The following is a 25,896-nucleotide window of genomic DNA, read 5'->3' on the forward strand; positions in this document are numbered from 1 at the left end:
GGTCACCTCTTTGTCAGAGACTAGAGGAAAGGAAGTAAGAGTGGAAGATGATGTCAAGGGGTTTTGAGATAGAGAGAATGGAAGAAGATATCCTGGTATTAAGTAGCAGAAGTAGGAGTTGAACTCAGGTCTGTTGGCTCCAAATTCATCAATCGTTTCAGTATACAATGATTCTTCATTTGTAAATTTTGAAAGAACAGTTTCAGCAGACAGGTAGAAAGAGAAATCAGATTACAAGCAGTTGAAAAGAAACTAGGTTGTGAAGGAAACATGTGACAATGCTTTTAAGAAATACAATTAATACCTCAGGAAACAAAAATTATAATACAGATTAAACAACTTATCTTTATTTAACATACAAAAATAAGTACGTTATCAATTACATTACTAAACACATTTAAAAAATATGTTCCCACATATTCAGATGAACTATTCATGTAGAATAGAAGTCTTTTTATTTAGAATATATCAATGTTCCTAAATGTGTAATGGTCACTATATGACACCTATACTTTAATTCATTTTTTCAAGGGGTACACTTTTAAAATATATTTAGCATCTGCATATTCAAATTCATATGTTCTTCATATTCAATATGAGTAATAACACTCTTAAGTTTATAAAATAGAGTAGATAGTTATGAGAAGTTTAAAGGGAAGTGGAATTCAGTATCTAGCCAAGAATTTTGATTATAGTTAAGTCCTTAAATAAACATTTTCTAAATTGAATTAATATTTTTACAATGAATATTAAATAACCTAATATTTCAAATTCTTTCTAAAAGAAATTTAACCCTTTGGTTGAATTCTGTTCAAAACAATTTAAAAAATAAAAATTTCATCATTCTCTTCTGAACATCTGAAGTATGTCATCATCCTGAAGTATGTCACAATTACCCAAGCAATATTTTGATGAGTTTGGACACTACAAGTACATTAAGACTATTCCCAAGCAGGCGGTAACACTGTTTCACTGTTATCTTCTCAGGAAATCCTAGAGAGAGAGAGAAGCAAAGGGGGAGAGGGATGAAAGGAGGGGAAGAAGGAGACAAAGAGATGAAGAAAGAGAGAGAGAGAGAGATCAAAGTACAAATATTTGTAAGACTGCATTTCAGATACAAAACAATCTATTTTTTATTACAAGTAGGGGTGGGAAAGTATACAAATGACCTAATGAAATTTAACAAATGAGATCTCTAAAAATGCAATTCGTGTAATTCCTACAGGATGAAAGAGGAGAAATGTTTTGTCACAATTACTCAGGGCACACTAACCCTCCAGCAGCCATATTTCATGCCTGTTTCTCCTGCTCTGCTTCCACAAATCACTTCCTCTTTACCATACCTATCCTATGTCACCCTCCATCCTGTTTGCACACATTCAAAGCCTTGTTCTCACTGCAGAACATGAAGGCCCACATTTCAATCTTAATTGTGACCCTGTGACATGTCTTCTTTACATCTGGCCTATACATAGACGATTGCTCCATAGTTTAACATAATATTGGAATTACACTTTGGACACACATTACTATAGCAGCCACACAATGAGAGACTAATTAAGTATTTAAATTAATGGTCAATTAAATTAAAGAACATCAAGAATAACAAGATGGTATTCATTTAAAAGTATTCAGAGTCAATTCTGGTCACAGAAAAAGTTGTTTTATGTCAATAATTCAGGGTCTATTACTGAAAGTAAAATAATTTGGACAAAGTACAGTGTGATAAAGTATTATACTTTGTGACAACTATAATTGCAGCATAATCACTCAACCTGATCATGAATCTGTTTTTCAAAAAATATGAATTGGGAAGTAAGAATTCACCTCCTAGGGCACCTAGGTGGTGCAATGGATAGAGCACTGGCCCTGGAGTCAGGAAGACCTGAGTTCAAATCCAGCCTCAGACACTTAATACTTACTAGCTATGTGACCCTGGGCAAGTCACTTAACCCCAATTGCCTCACCAAAAAAAACAAACAAGAATTTACCTCATCAATTATAATTTAATTCAAAGTAACCCCAGTTTATAAACATGACTGTTTTAAACATCCCAAGGGATAATCTTTTGTTATAGTAGGACCGAGTCAGAAGATACATAACATTGGACATAAATAAAAACTAAAATATTAGAAACAAACAAAAAAAAAACCCAGAACATCTCACTGGCAATCATCAGTTAGTTCAGATGGTATGAATAAGAACACAATCTCAGGTTTAATCTCATACTGTCTAGCTAGTTCCACTCTAACTTCCAGAAAGGGACTTCACCCCATATTGCAGGACAGATATTTCAGAAATATATTCACTGGTCACAAAGAGAACCAAAACAAATAGCATGATGGGATCTGTGCAAATCCACTGCTGCAATTGGAAAAATAATTCAAAACATACATCAAATTCTGATTAGCGGCCAATAGACCGAACTATGAGTATAATGAGCAATTCAATAGTAATAGGATTCATCAATCATTTTACAATTCATCTTGTCATGCAAATATATACAAACTTCAGTGACGGGTGATTTTGTTGGTAGGGGTGGGTACTCCTTCCACCAATGCAGATCACAGCCCCTCTACAATGGCAGATAGGCTTCGAGAGTTTCTGTGCCCCTGAATGCATCATAATGTAGCCACTGGGATGATGGGCTTCTCCTGAATTCTGCTAAACTGGTTATCAAACAAGAGCCACACTGTCCACTGCTAAACCAATTGACCTTGAGCTTTCCTAATTTGATAAAAACCCCACCTTTGAGAACTTAGGGTCACCTTTATACCAGGAGGCACTGAAGTAGATCTTTGGTGGAAGTTAGTTATACACACACACACACACACCCCTATACACATATCCATATTAAATATGCTTTTTGAAAATGTGATTCAAATAACTAAAGTGTACATTTTTTAATCTTACAGCTATCAAAAAGACATTCCTTTTATACAAATAACATTAGTTCCCCAACTAAAACTAAAAGCAAGGTTGAGAAGAGAAATTTTATCGATAAAAGTAATGAATGTAAATGTCTATTCTCCCCCCAGGTGGGGGGAATAAAGGGAGGCTGAAGCAATTCACATCCCGGAGATGGATAACTTGACATATTCAAATCAAAGATTACCTGTATTTTACTTACCAAACTCTGGAGGAAATCCGTGAAGATTTGCTATTTCTCTAGGGGTAAAATATCGCAGTTTAAGCATCGACAGCTTCATAAGCTGCTCTTCTTCTGACAATGTTTCAAGAGATGTGTACACATTTTCAATCTGTAAGCACCGCAGATATTATAAAGTTATATGCTTTTAACAAAGGTTGTCATGTGATACTGTAGAAGACTATAGACATGTCTTCTATCATCAATAAGGTCAGAAAGTGTCTCACATTGGGCAAAATGGCTCAAAACCCCAAAATGCACCATAAACACATTAAAGCCATCAAAGACTAAAAAAAAAACCAAAAACCAAAACCAAAACAAAACCAAAAACACAAAACCATGGTGCTGAAGAGCCCAGGGCATTTTTCTACTGTAAAGTTCAGACATACTCTTACTTGAACATTCAACCACAAAACTGGAAACTCTTGCCAACCACAAGATAAAGAGCCATAGGAAAAAAAATCTGGGATCATCCCACGGGAAAATGTGGGCAGCCCCCATCAAGCTCACAAAGCTAAGAGACAGAACATGCCAGCTTGTGCTATCTATCTATCAGACATTTCACCAACTAAGCTACAGATTGCATTAATTAAACTTCACTCATCAGATCTAGAAACTTAGTTAACTATGATGACATTTTTAATGAGGGTAAATTTAGGTTGCTAGTGATGTTTTAATAGGGCAGAGAAAGATGCACCTTGCTGTGATGCTATTTGGAGTAAAATTCAGTATAAGGTAGGTCCGATTTCAATTGAATTCATTGCAATTTAGGGCTGAAGTGTCAAAGTGTCACGGTCAGGGTATGTCAGAGACAGAGCCTGGCATCTTCCTGACTCCAAGACAAGTCTTTTCACTGCTGTGCCATGGTATTTCTCAAGATTATGTAGGGACGTGTCAAAATAATACTAAACATGAGATAAACACCTCTAAAAACTTTAGGAATTTTATGCTTTGGTGTGTTTAAAGACTCGGATCAGACCTGATGATGTATATAAATTACCTGTATATCCTCAGCAGTTTGCAAGACCGATCCAGTCCCTTCTACATAGCTTCCATATCTAAAAAAAGGAAATGACTTCAGATACGTGGGGATGCAAACTACTCAGTTCAGAACTGATCAATGCTAAATTTCTATCTACGAATCATAAAATAATCTCAATACTGAAAACATACTGTTGTTGTTCGGTCATTCCACTGTGTTCTGACTCTTGGTTTGCCATTTCCTTCTTCAGTGTGTTCCCATTTTACAGATGAGGAACTGAGGCAGAAAGGGGTTGAGTGACTTGCCCAGAGTCAAACGGCTAGTAAGCATCTGAAGCCAGATTTGAAATCAGGTCTTCCTGACTCCAGGCATAGTGCTCCATCTACTGCACTACCTAAATGCCCACCCCCTCCTCAGCCCAAAAAAGTATTTTGCAGTAAAAATTAAATCATAATATCTTTTTAAAAATAAAATTAGGGGCGGCTAGGTGGTTCAGTGGATAGAGTACTGGCCCTGGAGTCAGGAGGACCTGAGTTCAAATCTGGCCTCAGACACTTAACACTTATTAGCTGTGTGACCTTGGGCAAGTCACTTAACCCCAATTGCCTCACCAAAAAACTGGGAGAAAGGGAAAGGGAGAGGTGGAAAGGGGTAAAGTATCTCACATAAAAGAAGAAAGAGCATACGGAGTAGAGTATGAAATAATCAAAGCCACATGTAGCCATATAAAAAAAATGCTCTAACTCACTATTGACTGGAGAGATTCAGGTCAAAACAATTCTGAGTATTACCTCATACCTATTTGATTGGATAAAAAGACAGCAGAGGAAAATGACTAATGTTATGGGGGATATGGGGAAAATGAGACATTAACACACTCTTGGTAAAGTTGTAAACTGATTCAAACATTCTGTAGAGCAATTTGGAACTATGGCCAAGGGGATACAAAACCATACATACTCTTCGACCTAGCAATACCACTACTAAGTTGGTATACTAAAAGAGATTTTAAAAATAATAAAAATATGTTGAATTCAAAATTGGGGTGATGTCCATCAATTAGGGAAGTGAACAAACTGTGGGATGAGATTAGTATGGTACACTATTGTGCTATAAGACAGGGATGCTATCAGAAGGACTTATAAAAAATGGAATCCATCTACAGAGAAAGAACTGATGGTATCTGAATACAGACGGTAGTATAATTTTTTTTGTTTGTTCCTCTTTCTACAGTTTTTTGGTCTGTTTTCTTTCACGACCTGACTAATGTGGAAATGTTTTGCATGATTGCACATGTATAACTTATATTGAATTGCTTGAGTTCTTAAGGCCATGGGGTGCTCCCAGAAGGAGGAAGAGAATTTGGAACACAAAGTTCTAAAAACTGACGTGAAAATTTCTTTATACATGTAACTTGGGAGAAATTATAAATAAATAAACAAAATTAAATCACAAGAGGAAAATGCACAAAGCCCTTCTATTCAAACTTTCCCAACATTATAATCTAATACTTTTAGAACTGTTTTAAATGTCCACATTGTATCTTATATACCCAAGATTGCTTGAAAACACCCACATATCCCACCATATTCCATAACATTCATTAAGGGTTGTCAAAATAATGACAGTGAATATAGATCTTACTGAAACACAAAGTGATTTGTTCAAATTGATTTCAGCTTCATGACACTTATTTCATGATAAATGAATGAATAAAGCATTCGCTGAACACTTCCATGTGCAAAGCACTAGGCTAAATAAGTGCTAGAGAAGAGAGACAACTCCTGCTCTCAAGAAGCTTACTAGGGAGAAATCACACATGGGAGGGTTCAGCCAGGAGTGTGCTGGTAAATGTATAACAACCAACTCTCTAGGAAAAAAATGTACACATGACACACTTTTAATTGTAACCTGCATTATTAACATCTTCTCCATCACTTTCTTAAGTCTAAACAAGCAACAGAACTATAAATCAAACCCTAATTTGCAGTGTTTGGAGATGTTTGAGGTATAAGTTAATAAAAATTTAACAATCAGCTACTGTAAGCCTGTGCGAGCTATTTTGTTTTTCTTTTCTTTCTTTTTTTTTTTTAGTGAGGCAATTGGGGTTAAATGACTTCCCCAGGGTCAAACAGCTAGTGAATGTTAAGTGTCTGAGGCCAGATTTGAACTCAGGTACTCCTGACTCCAGAGCCAGTGCTCTATCCACTGCGCCATCTAGCTGCCCCGCGAGCTATTTTGAGTACATTCCTACTTTATTATACATTATAAATTATTTAGGTCATAAAGTATGCTGCCAAAGTCTATCCCTACCACATATGTAATAGCACAGAGTGAATCTCTGACCACAATACATCAAGTCTATTGGCTACATCACCTAATGGCACCATTCTCATGGATCTCTTTGACCCTGGCCTCAGTCCTACAAACAACTACATAGCGAGTCTTTTCAATTCTATCTCCACAATGTTCTTATTAAAAATAATACGATCAGGAGGGTTTTGTTTTAATGGTGCATGGACTTAACAGATATAAATCTTTGTAACTACTTCAAGGCACAATGAAAAGAAGGGAGTTAAGGGCTTCAGTCATCCAACCATCTATAGAAATCCCATTCCTGCCATGAGTAATTAAGATCCTCTGAAGGTCACCAAACAAATGGCATTGTCCTTCACAAGCATTTTTGTGGGTTGTGCACATAATGTTCTGCCAAAAGAAATTTTCACTCATGTCCCATTAGACCAGAAAGTAAGCAATTAGAGAAAATTAATTCTCACAGAAACATTTCCAAAACATGACACTTGTTTGAAGGGTAATTAAAGGAGCTAGGGCGAATAAGACCAAGATATTTTTGACCATCAATAGAGTCTTTTTAAAGCTTACCCTTTTGTAAAGCATGTCGATCGCCTACAAGTGGGCTGAACAATGTCTAACAGAAGAGCATAGCGTAACAAGGCCTTTGGTGGCAAAAAGTACTGACTCATATCATCATCATTCTCAAGAAAATCTTTTAACATCTGAACAGAGAGATCACTGTCCTGCTGAAGTTTTCTCTCTCTTTCTTCTGCAGTTTCCAGTTTGAAAAGGAATGTCTCTTTCCCAGAACACTGTGTGTTGCCATCACAGTGAGGGTTTGGTTCGATTTTCCTCTCTTCGCTGTTTCTCCCCACATCTATGATAACTGCGTGCCTTGATGAATTTGCATATTGAACTGTGGGAAAGTCAACCAATACCTGATATGAAATAAAAAGATGCAAAAATTTTAAAAAATAAGAGACAAATCAGTGACTGATGCCCAATGAATTTATAGAGTAATTACTCCGGTGACTTAAGAATTTGCCTTAAAAATGATACACTGTAATGGGACACATCACATGGAAACAATTTATCCTCCATCTTCATATGTAGTCAGATAATGTAGAATATAAGGATATTATTCTCTCACTCGGTAAAGAGGAAAAACTGTCCAGCAAAGTCTAGCAGCAGTTACTTGTGGAAAAGCAACTTATTGAAAATGGGTTTTGGACCAAAGGTTTTGTTAAAAAAGAACTGGATCATTTCCCTGTACAAAAGGAAAAATAGCAATGGAAAGAAGAAAAGTTCTTTTTACACCCAGTGGGTATTTATTGCATGTAACTCCCTTAGGGCTTGTAACAACTTCCAAACAGCTCAATTATTTCTGCAAAATCTGGATCATTTTATAAAGGTTCATTTGTAAAAGAAAATACAAGCACTCTTCTAATACTACTTAATGTTTTCAATAAAAAATTAAAAATTGCTTTGGCTGGAATATTTTTCTATGTTTTACTCACAGAATTGACCCCATACCACTGCTTTTGCCAAATTTATGTACTATCATGACATAAGGGATAGAAAGGCTGTCTTTCACATATGAAATAAGATTATCCTACTAGACATGTGTTTTGAATTCTCTTTGGAGGTACAGACTTGAAGTTTCACAGGCCCAATCTTGCCATCTCATCTCTCACCTGGAAACCACCATGATCAAAGGTTCTATTAGAGATCTACAAGCCACAGGCCCCAGCTGATTTCATTTTCATTATTAGCATGATTTAATCATCTGAGTTAACCAGCTAAGACATCACAGAAACTAAGGAGAAAGAGTATGATCATTTTAAGACTTAACTGGTATGAGGAAAGGGAAGAAGGTCAGAGGTGTCCATAGAACTAATTTGACTCAACACAGAATACTTTAAAAATAAATGAACACAGGGCAGCTAGGTGGTGCAATGATAGAGCGCTGGCCCTGGATTCAGGAGGACCTGAGTTCAAATCCAGTCTCAGACACTTGACACTTATTAGCTGTGTGACCCTGGGCAAGTCACTTAACCCCAATTGCCCAGCCAAAAAATAAATAAATAACTAAATAAACAGGAAAAAAATAGAAAGCAATACCTGACCAGGAACTTGAAATGGTAATGGTTCTGACTGAAGTTTTGCAATAAGAAAATAACGTAGTCTGGAATTCGGAATGCCAAGCTACAAACAAAACATATCAATTAGTCAGATACAATCAAATTTCAATTTCAATTAAAAATATACATCAAAATAACTAAATTTAATTAGATTTGTTTAAGTCTTCTAAGCATACAATTTCCTTCTCATAGTATTAAATGTAGCTGTTGGTTTGCAGAAGAAATTTTTCAATCCTTCTAAATTTTTGCTCTTATATTCAACCGATGGAGAGGAGGATTACTCTCAGTAAATATTCTTCCAGAATGCCATTTTCATTGTGGAGTATATCAAGAAAATATATAAGTAAGGATCGGGGCAGGGACTGGACCAGTGGTTTCATTAGCTTCTTCTCTGCAACTCAGCCTTTCTAAGTAAAATCATACTCAAATACTGATATTTTTCTAGTCTGAGTAAATGAAATTCAAATACATTTGGATTAAATAATCTTTACAGTACTTTTCAGCTATAAATTCTTATATATTCTTATATGTAATATATATGCTATATCATATATACTATCTATAATATTATATATGTAAATTATACATTCTTATGTATTCTATATAAATTCTTATAAATTCAACATAAGCCAATTTTTGGCTTTTCATTTATTAACGAATTTTATTCAATAAAACTGTCACTATGTTGTAGAAATTTGAAAGTAGTGAGATATGAAGTGAGACATCTTAAAATACTTTTAGAGATTTAACATCACCTATTTTCAAAATTTATTACTAGCTTAATAAATTAGCTATTTTTAAATGTATCTATTCCCTTCATTTCCATAACAGGGAACTGAGTAATGTGAAAACATATGGAGATGAGGACAAAAAGTAAATAACAAGGCAAAACAAACAATAATGGCACATTGGGAGGAGGGGGATAAGGAAATCTGTGGCCTATCAAAAATCTGCCAGAAAAGAAGTGGAAATTGATAGGATGCTCATCAACTAGGGAATGGCTGAACAAGTTGTCGTATATGAATGTAATGGAATACTACTATGCTGTAACAAAAGATGAGCAGGCAGATTTCAGAAAAACCTGGAAAGACTTAAATGAACTGATGCTGAGTGAAATGAGCAGAACCAGGAGAACATTGTCCATAATAACAGCAACACTGTGTAATGATCAACTACGATGGACTTAGCTCTTCTCAGCAATGCAATGATCCAAGATAATTTGAAAAGACTCATGATGGAAAATATTCTCCACATCCAGGAAAAGAACTAGGAAGTCTGAATGCAGATTGAAGCATACTATTTTCACTTTTTGTTTTTTTCTTTCTTATGATTTTTCCCTTTTCTTCTGACTCTTCTTTTACAAATGATTAATGTGGAAATATGTTTAACATGATTGTAAAGTATAACCTATATCAGTTTGCTTGCTGTCTTGGGGGGAGGGGAAAGGGAAGGAGAAAAATTTGGAATTCAAAACCTTACAAAAATGAATGTTGAAAACTATCTTTACATGTAACTGGAAAAAACCAAAATACTATTAAGAGGGGGGTGGAAATTTCCTTAATCCAAAAGAAGGAAGTTTGGTTTTTTAGATTATAAAGGCATGATCTGACAGTAAATTATCAGTATTATCATTTGATATGATCAGTTTTATATGTCATTATTTTAAAATATGACAAAGATTTTACAATACTATTTCTGGAATCATACAATTAAACCATATTTTAAAACCACTTTTAGTAAACAGCAATACCTCCTATATCCCAGATGGATTAAAAAAGAGAGATTACATGTACTTTGCCTGTTTTAGGCACTTTGGCAGTTATTTGGTAGTAGCTGAATGAACAGAACATAAGCTACAAAAATATGTAACTTATTTCTCAAAAAAAAGTATGTATACATGCAACATACACAAATGCACGCATAAAATATATACAGGAATGTGAAAAGATATGAACAGGCAAGACCATATGTGTGTACCACTAAGAAGGTCAAAAAGTATAGCATTACCTAGAAGAACAGTCTATAAAGTATAAATTTTATTGACTGAACCAAATTCCTGGAATAAAAGCCTTCAAGCTATAGTAAACAAAGGTCTTTATAAATGTTACTTACAGACGTTGGAGATAAGAGGAATTCTTGGTATTTAAAGCCACAATTTTCTAGTGTTTGCACAAGAAGACCTCTGGGGAAAAATGTTTTTTAAAGTTACTTCATTATGCAATATATTTGTAGACCTCATATTAAACACAGAACTTTATTTAAAATAAAAATTGTGTCTCCATGAAAGTTCTTTGATAAAAAGTTAAATGTTTTGGGTAGGATTGTTGTGCCATGACCTCAGGGCTGGTCCACTATGATGACCTTTTCCAAAGCTAGGCTCCAATCTAAAATGCATCTATAATTCAGTGAACCTGCCTCCACCAACGCAGATTTGAATCCTCCTACGACTCCATAAACGATCTTTAAGAGTCATTGTGTAAAACTCATTTCCCCGTGGCCAAGGTGACAGTGAGCCATATGAACCTATGTAGGCTGGTTTCTCAGATGACAGACACAGAGTCTGGTACTGAGCTCAAAATGAAAGCGTTTCTAGGCTCGCTGGCCTTCCCAGAGCTAACCCTCTACTGGAAGAGCCATACAGAATCCAAGGTCACCACCAGGCTACAATGAGGCATCGGAGAAGGGCACTCAGAATAATTCTGTAATAAAATTATAGCAATATAAACACACTAGTTCTTCAAGGATATGAATAATTAATGTTGGTAATCAGAATTTCTCTGCACTGCATGGCATTGGATGCTGTGAAGCAATCCCCAGCCTTTCACAAAGGAAAACATTGTAATAGCAACCGAGTGTCTAAAGCCAACACACCTGCTTTAATTGTCTGTGCTGGCTATGCACGCTGGGCTCAGATGGTCTAGATAACCACTGAAGACTGGTTATAATCAATCAAATGATCAAAAAACTGACTTCTTATTGGTTCATGCTAAATCACTAAATTACTTCAATAATGCAGGATGCTCAGATGATTATAGTCTTCCTCTATATACAATGTGTGCAAATAACAACCATTTATACTTTGAGGTTTTTATATGGAATTTGTTTTAACCAGTCTTCATCAAGGATAAGATAAAACTGAGAAATCTGAAAAAGGAATTAAGTGAAATGAATCAAGGCTATAATGATGAAACAAAGATTTATGAACCTAGCTTGAGTACCAGAGGAAACTCTTGACCAGTAGTTCCCCATGAAATCATAGTACAGTAAAAAAATATATATATCTTGCACACACTTAAGATATTTCCACAATAGAATGTAAGCTCCTTAAGACTAAAGGCTATTTAGGGGGGCAGCTAGGTGGCGCAGTGGACAGAGCACCGGCCCTGGAGTCAGGAGGATCTGAGTTCAAATCCAACCTCAGACACTTGACACTTACTAGCTGTGTGACCCTGGGCAAGTCATTTAACTCTCATTTGCCCTGCCCCCCAAAAAAACTTAAAAAAAAAAAGACTAAAGGCTATTTCACTCTTTGAACGCTCAGTATTTAGCCCAGTGCTTGACATCTAATACTACTTAAGTCATTGTTAATTAATACCAAACTTAACTGACTAACCAAATTTTTAAAAAAATAGTTCTATGGTTCTGGAAAAAATAATGCACTTATAAACAAGTAAATTTATGAATGAAAACCTTGAATTTTAAAAGTGAAAATTAAATGGTACATCTCTCAAATACTGGCTTATATAGGTAAAGGAGAAAACTTAAATGGTTCTGAATCATCTTTTAAAGTGAGCTATTACCTCCAAGAGCATTTCATTTCCAGGCAATAAAACTTCTTATAGACAAATAATAAAAAATAAAAGAGAAAGATGGACAAATAATTGCACACTTCTCATTAAGTGTGTTTGAATATTTTAGATTATGAATAAATTTAATCTGATGATATATAAGTAGTTTATCTCCTTGTTATCTGGTGTCATCAATAGCAATTTTTTTTTTTTAATTTCAAAAGGTCTTATTCCAAGGGTTATACAAAATACTGTTTCCAATGAAGGGTTCTGTCACTGCAAAACATCAGCTTAGTATGGTGGCAGAAATGTTATTGAGGAGGGCTGGAATTCATTTATTACTTTGGAAAGAACCAAGAGACCTGCTGAAGGGAAAGAGCGAGTAGAGACACACAGTTACAAGCATTAGTCAAAAGGGAAATCTATCAAGAGGAGTCCCAGAGTCCAGGATAATAATAAAGCATTCTAAGTGGCTCTCCCTAACTGCACTGCAGTAGGGTTCATTTCCCCCTAACTAGAGGTCAAAAAACATCTTTAAATAACCCGAATTCTAATTGAGCAACTTTCTACTTCTAAAGAAGACATTCGTTGCTGTGTAGACAACAAAAGGTTAGTGAAAATGAATATATGATGTTTTTGTCCATGACCTCAGAGCCCTTGATATAGTTCCACACTTATAATGTGTATATGAGGAAATAAGGTCCAGAGAGGTTAAGAGGGCACTCTGCTAGGAAGCAGCAAAGTTGGACTATTAAACTAAGGCTGAGTCATCCATTTAATGAAATCCACAAACATTTTCTAAGGGCTACTTCATTTATGACACTATTTTAGACACTGGGAGACTGAAGGCAAATGACTAGTTTTGGGGGGGAAAATGCCTCTTAAATGAATGGAGTTTAAGTATTTTAATTGCTTTCCATAAAGGTAGGTAGCCATTACTTTGTTCTTTATATGACATCAGTACCTAATTGTTTGCATTTTAGCAGTTTTAATTTTGTATTTAAAGTGAGTTCATTGGTTCCATCACGTGGCCTGAAGTTTTTTGGTCCAGATCAATGATTTTCTTGGAGTTGGGGAGCTCCCTGATGTGGAAAATCTCTTCAGTGATTCGTACTGACAACTCATCTGCAAATTAAAATTTCAGAGAGGTGTCTGGGACACTGAGATAGGGAGTGACTTGTCCACACAGCCAGTATGGGTCAGAGGCAGGAAATGGATCCAAATCATCCCCCAACACAGGACTGATCCTCTAGCTGCTCTGACCATGCTTGAATATTAAGCATTATGGTTTTGATTTCACAATATGCAGGCAGAGTTTGGTTACATGGAGTGAATGATATTATTTGAAACACATTGATTAGGGCAATATTTCATGAAATATGATCAGAATGAAAATGGAAAGATTCAGTAGACACATGACAAAAGATTTAATACTTTTTTATTAAGAGTTAGCCAAAGTAAGAACTGAGGTCCTATTTTATATCTACACAAATATTATATTTCAGCATCTGAAGTTACTTATTTCTAAAGTTGCCATTTTAGTATCTTCTGATACTGAAGGACAACTGAGTTTGAAATACAATCAAGGAAAACATATACTTTACCTGGTAGAAGACACTTCAAATCCTTTAACATTTTCTAAGAGGATATACTTGGGTAATTTTTGTAGCCTGCAAGGAAAAGGGTTTTTTTGTCAATTATATTACAAAAAGGAACAAAATTCACACTATTATTTAGGAAAGGCATTTTTCAGATCATTCCCAAAGTAGAAAGAATTCATTACTAATGCTTTAAAAAGTCAGAAAAGACATTACTCATGTACCCTGTGGGAAATGAACAGGTCTCAGTCAAATTATCATTCCAGAAGCAAATTTAAACCAAATCCACGTTAGAGATTATGGTATAAAACAACAGACTAAGAGACAGAGATCTGGGTTCTAGTCTTGTTTCTGCAACTAACTTACTATATGACAATGGGTTTTAATACTTAATCTCTGTGGACCTCATAAATCTGTAAAAGGAGACAGCTGAACAAGGTGAGCTTTAAGATGCCTTCCAGCTCCCAAGTTAAATCTCTATCTGGAGAAAATGAAAGTAAATGTCACATTCAGCCAAATCACAAGTTTCCACACTTCACAGAAGACTCTGCAGAAATTTAAGGCTATACCTTGGAAGAATATGAAGAATGTGCAGGAAACTCTTTGTCCTTGGATCAGTCACATCTCCCTGTAGGCCAATTCTAGAGAGATAAAGAACACATGTATGGAGAAAATTAACATCATAAATCATTCTGAAAATCATGATTAGCTCTGTGAACTTAAGTTTTAAAAAAATAGAAATTAGCATGCTTCCCCATTTCAAATTCTTTAATATTCAAAAGGTCTGAAGTATAAACCACACCGGAGTTTGTGATTTGTTCTGAGAAGCCAGCTACCTGTCAGAGAAATGTTTCTATGGAAAAACACACTCTGAATTCTAAATAACTGTCTTACAAATGAGCTTTGGAAAGGAATTTTCACTATAGCCAGGCTCTTTATTATGCAGGCTACCCACACAAAAAATCACATTACATAGTAAGGTGGGCTACTTAAGAACAGGCCATCAAGCAATAGTTATAAAAATGGGTAAATATTAGGACATGGTGGCCCATATTTTCATTCCATGCATAATTCACTTGATTACATAACAGAATAAAGGCTTGTGAATATAACGAATTGTATCTATATAAAGTATCTTATCCTTTATAAAAATATTTCATAAGAAAAAATATATATTTCATAAGTATCCTCCCCAGTAAGAAATTATTTATTATACCTACCTTGTGAATGGTTGACATGGAGGACTCATTAAAATCATATTGAAGGATAGTTGATTAAATTCCTGCAGTGTAATTCCCTAGATGATTTAACAGAATAGACATGATTTAAACAACGAAGGAAAAGAGAAAGTAGCATGCTAACTTTATACTTTGCTAGGCACTTTCCTATGCACTGGATTTTCACAAGAATTCTAGAAGAGAGGGGACGGCTAGATGGCGCAGTGGATAAAGCACCAGCCCTAGATTCAGGAGGACCTGAGTTCAAATGTTACCTCAGACACTTGATACCTACTAGCTATGTGACCCTAGGCAAGTCACTTAAACCTCAATGCGCCACCAAAAAAAAGAAAGAAAGAAAGAAAGAATTCCACAAGAGACACAGTACAGGTGGCATCATCCATAGCTGACGGATGACATGACTGAGGTGCAAAGAAGTTAAGCAACTTGCCCAAAGTCACAAAAGCTGACCCCAGCAGAACTTCAACTAGAACCATGGTCCACTGACTCCAGCTCCAGCACCTCCTCCAATAATTTGTTTTTTGCTCTGGCTGTCTGTACCCAGTGGAGCCAGAAGTGAGGAACTTATTTTATAATTACTTGAATTTAGTGTTTAAATTTGAAAATGCATTTTGGGGGCAGCTAGATGGCGTAATGGTTAAAGCACCAGCCCTGAATTCAGGAGGACCTGAGTTCAAATCCAGTCTCAGACACTTAACACTTACTAGCTGTGTGACCCTGGGCAAGTCACTTAACCCCCATTGCCTGCAAAAAACAAAAACAAAAACAAACAAAAAAAAAGAAAATGCATTTTGGATTTCAAAATGCATTATAAAAAATGGAAAGACAATGTGGTTCTGTGTCCAAGCTGCTGAGCTCAGATTCAGCCCTGCTGCCACCAGCATTGTGACTAGGTCATCTCAGCAGCCTCATCACCCACAGGATGCTCTTCTTCCTGCCCTCCGTCCCTGAGTCTTTTCTTCTTCAGATTAAACAGTGCCAACTCTTTCCACTGAACTATATGTGACAAGTGACACTAAACTTTTAGCCATCCTTAAAAATATCTTAAAGATGAGAAAGGAACCAGATTATGGGGAGAAGGCAGAAAAAGAAACCAGGTTGTTCGATTTCTCTAATCACCACCACCCACAGAACTATTCAGAGGTTCTGCAGTTACCTTCTCTGCTTTTGGTACTTGGGATGAATCTCTGATTCCATCAGTTAGTGAGGACACTCTTTCTACAAATGCCATTTTTTTTATTCTGTAAATATGCCCAGTTCACTGGATGCTCTTTTTCCTGTCTTTTAACATCTCAAGATCATCAACATATCATCTGTTGTCCTATTCTTGATTCATGACCCATTTTCATTTCTGGCAAACCTTTCCTTTCATAATGTTTCTTACACAAAACTTCTCACAAACACACACACACACACACACACACCCCATTCCATCATTCTTTGGTTGTTTCCATTTTGTTTCTTTTAACATCATGCTGTTCCACAATTCATATGCATAGTGTAACACCAAGAGAATGTTTGCGTTTAAAAGAGGGGCTTTTATGAGGATGCACCGTTTGGGTCAGTGAAAGCCTGTGCAATTTGACAAATGTGAACCAATTTCATTTCCTTTTCCTACTGGATCCTGGGCCAAGCTCATTGTCTTTCGGCAGTTCCTGTTATGCACATATGGACAGACTCATTCAGCCAGCTGCACGTCATGATCTGAGCAATGTGTATCTTTCATGCTTTGTTTCTCCACTGTGGGTAATGAGTTGGTACATGCCAGGTCTTCAAGGGAAGAGCTGGTGATCTCCAACTGTGCACAGGAAACATATCTGGGAGACAGCACAGGAGGAAGGGGTGGGTCCTAGTGCCCACCCATACAATGATGAACTAGCGGAGAGGACAATGGTGAAAAGGGCAAAGATCAAATTCCATCTCATAAGACATATCTGAATCATGGACCTCTTTATGGGCCCCTTCTGGTGGCGTGTTAGTCTGTGGGCTTCGCCAGATTACCGCAAGGGTCCATGAACCCCACATGAAGGCTCATTTTCTCTTCAACTGCTCTTTATTGTTTTATTGTGTGATTCTGCTCGTGGGCTTCTTTCATCCTCCATAAGGCTTTGCAAGCGGCATTGTGCTCCAGACTGGTTTTGCCCTTGGGTACTGTGTCTTTCCAGTTAACAAGAAGAATAGTAGCCAAATGAGGCAATTTCTGGGGCCCTTCAGCTGCTGCCTTATAGTGATTGTTTTACATCTGTCAAAATTATCTAGGAAATGGTCACTGAGACAAGGTCTTTACTTTTGTACACTTTCCATTTTGTAATTAACATCTTATTTAAACAGGATATAGCCAGCCTGCTATAATCTTCTGTTGTACCTCTTTATCCTTTCTTCTACTGAGAACATTTACTGACTTTTGTTCTAACCATCTGAGCACCTGACTACATACAAATGATTATTTCTCACAAGACTAGCAACAGATCACTTCCTGTCTATTAAGACAATAAATTTCGTTGTTCGTCATACTAATTGATAGTCTCCATATTTAGTGTCTTCTGACTCTCTTCTGGAAAATCGTCCTTACAATAGGCAGTTCTGAGGCTCCTGAAAAATCTAAGACTCTTTGGCTTCTTTCACTTTTTGGGGGGGGAGGGGGTGGGCGGAGAGGGAACTGAGGGTTAAGTGATTTGCCACAGTCACACAACTACTAAGTGTCAAGTGTGTGAGGCTGGATTTGAACTCAGGTCCTCCTGAATCCAGGGCTGGTGCTTTATCCACTGCGCCACCTAGCTGCCCCTTTCTTTCACTTCTTGATCTTGAACTGGTTTGGTCTTTCATGACACCCCCTTCCCAACACATCCTCCAGAAACCCAGGTGAGTTCCGATATGTCCCCAGTCACTATAGGTTACACTAGACAAAATTTTCTCTTAGGGTTTTCATCACAGTTCACCACATACTGGCACATGGTACACGTGTGTCCCTAGGGCAGGAGAACAGAGGTGGTATTACTAGCAACAAGGCCACAGGCCCGGCCCCATGCTCACTTCTGAGAAGCCATGACGCCCACAGGTGCAAGAGCTCCATGGTGACCCATGAGGCCCTTGCTAACAGCTCTAACTCTCGCCCCAAACACAGTCAGGTGACTCCTACAAGGCACAACTACAGCTCACAAGTTCTACACACTCTCATATTCAACAGACACACACCCCCTAATCACGTCCTCTCCAATCATGCTCCATACTCACACTCTCACACACAAGGCAGTTTCCACCCCACTCAAAGCCCAGACATGTGCACACGGCTTCTTCTTGATGCCCCTAAATACTCCTCCCAAAAGCAGGAAATCACTCCCTCTCCTCTTCTGCCACCCCTGTAATATAAAGGAATGAGGAGAAAAATCTTCCCAAGGTCTGCAGTTGACCCCCAGTAATACTCTAAGCTCCTAACAGGAAATCCTCATCTCCCCCCAACCCCAAGGCTGTTTGCCCACCATCTCCCACTGCAGAGAGGAGAGGCCCTTTTGTCCCAAATGCCCCCCAAAAGAAAATGTGTGATGCACCGAAATACCCATATTACCTGAGAGAAGTGTTCTATAACTTTCTGTTGGGTCTAAAAAAGTCTCTGAGGGACTCGCTTAGTATCGTCCAGGACACTCACGACATTTTCAGTTGGCTGCCCCCTCAGGTATCATTACAAGGTGCTGGGCTAAGGGTTTCCTCAGCACTGCCTTGTTCCTGCTCTTGCAGGATTCTGGGATGTACCTTAGGTGGTGGCCTGAATCGAGGGTTTCTTTTCCAACCCTCTAAGTAGAAAGTACTAGGAAACGGTCACAGAATCACACATGCAAATAATCAAAATAGAGCATTCCTAAGCAATGTATGTGTGTGTGTGTGTGCATGTGTGTGTGTGTGTGTGTGTGTCTGTCTGTCTGTCTGTCTCTCTCTCTCACCCCAAGCTGAAATCATTTGCCTTTAGTCCTCCCTCCCTTTCTATAAGGATGGATGTCCTTGAATTAAAACAGTATTAGTCACAGACTGTGTGGCCCACATTTTGTAAAGTGACAAACATACTTTCTATGCTACATATTTATTAAAATGACAATAATCACCACTCACCTCAATAGTTTTGGCCCATAATGGTGTATCAGGAAAGTTATGCTTGTACACTTCATTTGCGATAGTGTTCACATCAATAGCAGCTACCACTTCTGCAGATACGCAGCTGTCTGCAATGATAAATTAAGCATTTAGAAGATACTCTATTGTTTAAAAAGAGGAAGCAGAAGGGAATGGCATTTTGTCCAATACAAAGATACAATAAAATAACTAGTACTTTTAACCATAGTCAGATGACACACGAATAGTTTGTCAACTCCACAAAGTCCTCTTAGTGTCAAGGAGATTCTCGGAGGCTCTAGCAATGGTGCATGAACTCTGGAAAGTTCTATCTACTAAGCTGGAAGAGCTTCAAGTGTGGTCCCAACAACAGCTATGGTAAGTCAGCAAACAAAACTTCCCTATTGGTGTGTGAAATGTGAAATCTTTGTCTACTAATCATCAAATGGACTGAGTGAAGGAACTGAATTGTGTCATTCTAGACATTCCCACTATAAAAGAAACTAGAAGATAAAAGGAAGCTAAAGCTAAATGGAAGGGTGTTTCACTGACTTTTTCTCTGACAGTCAAATAGAGGAGTTAACTTCGTAAGCATATGAAAAGGCAACACATCATGAGACATTTAATCATCTCATATCTCAGTACCATAATTTGGTAGCGGGCCAATATAAACCATCTAGAAGTATTTAGAAGTCAGAGGCACCTTGAAACAAAACCTGAAAGTGCAGACCCACCAAGAAAATGGGCCTGAAAAAAATCCATATTCAGAAACAACCATGTTTAGAGGATAACCATGAATAACTAGAGAGAAGAAAGGGGGATCAATGGTCTGAGTTGGTGCCTGGGTGCTCTGCTTAGACACGTGGGTTCCTTTTGTTTTGTATATACCTCTCACTGGAAAGCATAACATTTCCATTTGTGTATCTTGGGTTGCTACCTCTCTTTCCAATTTCAAGCTGGTTACAAAGCTATCTATTACTTTCCTAAAAAACAAACAAGCAAACAAAAAACTCATTTTGAGGTTATTATTTGAGTTAAAAAGGCAGTTGGGAGAGATCCTGCAGCAATAACCAAGAAAGCTAACTATGGCACAAAGATGCACAAAATGAGTACTCAAAGATTAGTTTGTATAATCATGGGTTTTTCTTTATTCTGTCTGAACTCACTTTAAGAATTACCTTCAGTTCAAGATCATCCCTAATGACCAAACTGTACCTTGCATTGAATAAAATTTTTATGGAGTAAGTTTAAGATAATTTCTTAAGAAAATATTCAGTTTTCAACATCATTTAGATGCTTTCATTCCCTTAGGTATTCAGCAAAATTGAGTTTGCCTGATGGCTAGTGATATGTGACCTTTGTTTCTCTCAAAGGGGTTGGAAATCCAACCTATGGCACTTAATCCATTCAATAATCAATAACAAACTTTATGTCTTCCTGTGTGTGTGACTCTAAGATCAGCTAATGACAAAAATTCCCAAGAGTATGTTTAAAAAAAAAAATTCCTGGGGTAGCTAGGTGATGCAGCGGATAAAGTACCAGCCCTGGAGTCAAGGGGACCTGAATTCAAATCCAGCTTCAGACATTAGATGTATGACTCTGAGAAAGTCATTTAACCCCAATTGCTTCCCAAATTAAAAAAAAAAAAAATCTGCATTTTAAAAACAACAATAACAGGGGCAGCTAGGTGGCGCAGTGGATAGGGCAACGGCCCTGGATTCAGGAGGACCTGAGTTCAAATTCGGCCTCAGACACTTAACACTTAGCTGTGTGACCCTGGGCAAGTCACTTAACCCCAACTGCCTCACCCAAAAAACAAACAAACAAAAAAAAAACCCAATAACAAAAAAAAACCTCTTTCCAGTAAAGAAAATGGATTCTTGCTTCAATAACCAGATTAGTAACTGCATTGATAAGAGGAACATAAAAAAATGTTGGCAAATCAAAACCTAACGCTTACTTTTAAAATATTTTGTGATAAGAAATAGATATGAAAAGACATAAGTGATGCTGACTCAGCTGCCCTTTTTATCAAAGAACTGACTTCTGATATTGGTGAGCTTTAATAGGAAATCAAAGATCTCCTTAAAAAGTTAGAGATCTCCAAGGGAAGACATCTCTCTTCCCCAACCTTTGTCTCTTCTCTAACACCTAATAACACCAGTATACTGAGCACTTTTGTCATTCAGTCATTTCAGCTGTGTCTTATTCTACCTGACCCCATTTGGGATATTCTTGGCAAAGATACTGGAGTGGTTTTCCCTTTCTTTCTCCTACTCATTTTTACAGATGAGGAAAAGGTGGCAAACTGTGTAAGTGACTCGCCCAGGGTCACACAGCTAGTAAATGTCTGAGGTCGAATTTGAACTCTGAAAGATTGAGTCTTCCTCACTCCAGGCCCAGGACCTTATTGTGCCATCTAGCTATCCTAGCTGAGCACCCAGCAGGAACTTAGTTAAACACTTGAATTAAATCATATACCAATTAAGCAACATACATACTTATAAATGGGCACTGCCCAGCTATAAACCACTGCTCCACCTCACTACAGGAGTAACACTGATGACCTCATCATAATCACACCTGTGATAGCTACCCAGGTATGCTGATACTGACATCTAGTGTGAAACTAACACAAGCAATTGCTAAAAATAAACATTTGTGTTAATTCTGTGAAGTATGATTTTTATGAGAAATAGAAATACCAAAGACCACATAAACACTTCAAGGACTCTGAATTTAAAATCATTGCTGAAACTTTCACATCAGGATTACTCAGGCATCATTGTTGTTTCTCTTTAAAAGAAGATATTAAGTAGATACGTTTTTATCTGTGTAGATATTAAGATGTCCTTTTACAGGGTTATGACAAAAGCACCAAAATACACAGATGTAATTTCCTTTAAAATCCGGCTTGGTTAAAAGTCAAACCAAAAGTAATGAAGGAAATGTATTTCAAGATTTGCTCATTCTTTCAAAAACATGAAAAAGGTCATGAAGCTGACCTAAACTCCCAAGCCACCCAATCGCAGAATGGGATACTTGGAAAGGACCCCTGCAGCCACCTAGCACAATGTATACACAAGAGGACTCCCTACTATCTCCTACCTGACAAGTAACTATCTGACCTCTGCTTAAAGCCCACCACGGAGGGGGCAACCAATCCATCCAGTATAAATAAAGGCCTATGTGCTAGGGGCTGGAAATGCAAGGACAAGAAAAGAAACAGTCCCTGCTCAGGGGGTTACATTCTACTCAAATCAAGCCTCAGTTCAACTCTGCCACTTCCAAGGTTAAAATTCACCTGCCTGGTGACTGGCATTCACCAAGGGTCACCAGGTGGTCTCATACTTCTTCCCCATTAGTCATCTGGGTTCTGCCATTTGCAGGGGAACGGTCTTTCCCTTGGTAGACGATACAGAAGCAAAATAAGACTTGAGCAGTTCTGCCTTCTTTCTGTTGTCAGTCACCACCATCCCATCTGCCCCAAGCAAAGGCTCTATGCCCTCTTCCATCCTCCCTATTTTGGCTCTTTACTTGTACTTAGTGTTCTGCAACCAGGTGGTTTCTGCATTGCCCAGAGGGAAGAATCCTGGCTCCTGGTGTGAAAACTGGGCCCTACCATGGGCAGGTGTACAACAGATGTGACCGTAGGCAAATGCGACACCTCTCTGGGTCTTCTGTTTCCTCATCCTCAGTACTGGAACAAATGGTTTCTAATGTAAACTCCATCTATGACTAGTTTATGAGGTAGGGATTTCAAATATAGAAAACAAGAGAAAAGCTTACCTCATTCAACAATTCTACTCAATAAGCATTTATTCAACACTTATTTGAAAAGCATTGTTATAAGGCTAAGGACACAAATCCAATCCAATCATCATTTATTGGGCAGCCAGGTGGTTCAGTGGATGGATTGCCCAATGTGGAATCAGGAAGACTCATTTTCCTGAGTTCAAATCTAGCCTCAGACACTTACTAGCTATATGGCCCTTGGCAAGTTACTTAATCCTCTTTGCCTCAAAAAGTGGTTAATACAGAACTGGATTTTGGATTGGATTTAATACACTTGGATTTGCCTCAGTGGCCTTGTCTATAAAATGAAGTGTAGAAGGAAATGGCAAACCGCTCCAAAGTATGCCAGGAAAACTCCAAATGAGGTCACAAAAAGTCAGACACAACTGAGAAACAACAAACCTTTAAGTGCCCACTACTAGTCAGGCACTGTGCTAAGTCTTGGGGATACAATTAATAAAAAGAAAGACAGTGCCTGCCCCCCAGGAGTTTACAATCTTTTTTTTTTTTTTGGTGAGGCAATTGGGGTTAAGTGACTTGCCCAGGGTCGCACAGCTAGTGTCAAGTGTCTGAGACTGGATTTGAACTCAGGTCCTACTGAATCCAGGGCCGGTGCTCTATCCACTGCGCCACCCAGCTGCCCCAGGAGTTTACAATCTAATGAGGGAAGACAACAGAAAAAAAGGAAGCAGGAAAGGGAGAGGGCCTGGATGACCCAAGGAGCTGGAATGAGGCGGGTCAGCAGATGCAGAGTGGAGGAAGCCCAAAAGTCCAGATTCTGCCCTTTATAAAGAAAGGGGGGCGGGGGGACTTTGGTATTCCACCCTCCAGCCCTTCAAGCAGAAGGGAGAGGAGGCTAAGAGACATAATGTCAGTCAAGGCTTGAGTGGCAAGACTAGAGGAGACGAGCTTAACTGGGGAGGAGCATCTTGTTCCACCGAGCAGAAACCAGGCAAAGTAGCCAATCCAAAGATGAATCCTCGTGTTCAAGGAGCTTCCAATTTAAGGTGTGTGCTGTGGGGTGGAGGGGTGAGTAATAGATGTACACAAATAACTATAACACAAAATAGGAAATTAGTAGATGCATGAATAGCCAAACAATAATCTAACAGATTTCAGGAAGGAAACATTATGAAGGGCAGTCAGCCAGCATTCATTGAGGACAACTGGCTAGGGCTCAAACAAAGAGAAAGATTTCAATATATGGAGATAAGGAAGCATGTAGGGGAATTAATCATAGGTATGGGAGGTGGTATATGAAAAATATATGTAGATTGGCTAAGTGAGTACAATACCAGTGTCAGATCCCAGCTGGTATATAAAATGCACAAAGGGAAAGGGAAGCCCTGTGAAAATAGACTGGAAAAGTAAGTTGAAACTGGTTTAAAGATAAAAGAATGGAACACGTCTTCATGCAGGAGATAACCAATCAGAAATACTAGCAAGGGGAAAAAAACCAACTCATACAAATGAAACAACTATGAATGAAGATGCTGGAACTCTGACACTTGCATCTATATTTTAGAGGCCTAGAAAAAGCAGTACTTAGCAAAATATAAATAGGGAGCCATAAAGACGAGAAAGATGCCAAATGAAGAGGAAGGCAACGCAGCCAGGATTAGGTGGAAAGAAAAGGAGGCTCAGGGCCAGACATTACAAAGCCATTAGCAGAAGTGGCGGAGACACCAGTTTATATGGGACTTTGTGAGAATGGGGATCAAAGCCCTATAAATCTTTCCAGTAAGTCTCTAGGAAAACGAGCTAATAACTGCACTGACATGATCGAGAGTCCAACACGGCTACTGCTTCTGGTTGTGTCTCTGCCTAGACCCTGGAGGCCTCTTGGCAGCAAACACAACAGGGAGTTAGCTGTTCAGCTTGTGGTGGATGAAGTCCATGGAAGTGGTACTGCATTAGCCTACTGGCAGGTACCCTGTGCATCTGGTCCAGCCCTGAGTCAGTCACCCTAAGTCTAATGTGAGGGGAAACCAAATTATTCTGGGCTCTCTTGAGGCTGAGTGGCTGTCTAGTAGGTTCCAGGTCCTCAACAAGCAACTCCAGATTTCCACAACCCTCCTATTCTCTTCCCCTTACTCTACACATACCCCTTTGGAAACATAAAAACTGAGGTGAGGCTAGAAACACTGGGGGTCCCTGCCAATGGAAGTCCAACAGACTATTCTCTGATACAGCATATTTTAAGTCAAAAAAATTACCAAAGCATCAGAAAATACTAGTGAGAAAAATATAAGAGAATTTACTTCTATTAATATATATGTGGGCATAGATGATGTGTACATATATATATATATGATATGATATGTGTGTATTATATACCGTATTGCAGGAAAAAGAAAACTGAGATTTTGTTCAAGTCCCTGTTATCTGAGAATAAATGATTCATGAAATAAGCCATTTAAAATTAAGTGAAATCACTTAAACCAGGAACAAACATGTTGTAGTAAACAGTAAGAGAAAAGATTTGATAAGAACCTTACCTTTAAAATGAAATTAAAGATTATGAAAAGTTTAATTTATCTTCTAGGAATCAAGACTGAAACTGTGATTTCACAGTATGGTATTTTATCTTACACTTAGCAAAATTTAGGTTATAAGTACAACTATGTATTAATTCTTATTAGAAACAAATATAACAAAAGTTGATGGGGGGAAACCTTATCTAATAAGACTCTATGGTAGCATGATAAGACATCCTTCACTTCTTATCTGACTTTTGAAACACAGTCACATTAAAAAAAATTTTTTTTTTTTGCAGGGCAATGGGGGTTAAGTGACTTGCCCAGGGT

The 25,896-nt window shown here is 37.8% G+C and overlaps 1 protein-coding gene across 2 annotated transcripts in view; it reads right to left on the reverse strand.

Annotated features, from left to right (window-relative positions):
* Window positions 1–376: 376 nt before the first annotated feature.
* The window catches only part of TRDMT1 (tRNA aspartic acid methyltransferase 1), a 48,153-nt gene continuing 22,633 nt past the window's right edge, over window positions 377–25,896 (reverse strand). For both annotated transcript variants that reach the window (XM_043967289.1, XM_043967290.1), the window contains exons 2-11: window positions 19,295–19,404; window positions 15,173–15,249; window positions 14,522–14,593; window positions 13,959–14,024; window positions 10,679–10,748; window positions 8,547–8,630; window positions 7,014–7,363; window positions 4,149–4,206; window positions 3,131–3,260; window positions 377–993 (exon numbers count right to left, since the gene is read on the reverse strand). In XM_043967289.1, coding sequence (XP_043823224.1) covers window positions 893–993; window positions 3,131–3,260; window positions 4,149–4,206; window positions 7,014–7,363; window positions 8,547–8,630; window positions 10,679–10,748; window positions 13,959–14,024; window positions 14,522–14,593; window positions 15,173–15,249; window positions 19,295–19,404 — 1,118 coding nt within the window. In that variant the 3' untranslated portion in view covers window positions 377–892. The remainder of the gene's footprint in view (window positions 994–3,130; window positions 3,261–4,148; window positions 4,207–7,013; window positions 7,364–8,546; window positions 8,631–10,678; window positions 10,749–13,958; window positions 14,025–14,521; window positions 14,594–15,172; window positions 15,250–19,294; window positions 19,405–25,896) is intronic.

The sequence above is a fragment of the Dromiciops gliroides genome, chromosome 5, assembly GCF_019393635.1.
Source record: "Dromiciops gliroides isolate mDroGli1 chromosome 5, mDroGli1.pri, whole genome shotgun sequence".
NCBI classification, from domain to species: domain Eukaryota; kingdom Metazoa; phylum Chordata; class Mammalia; order Microbiotheria; family Microbiotheriidae; genus Dromiciops; species Dromiciops gliroides.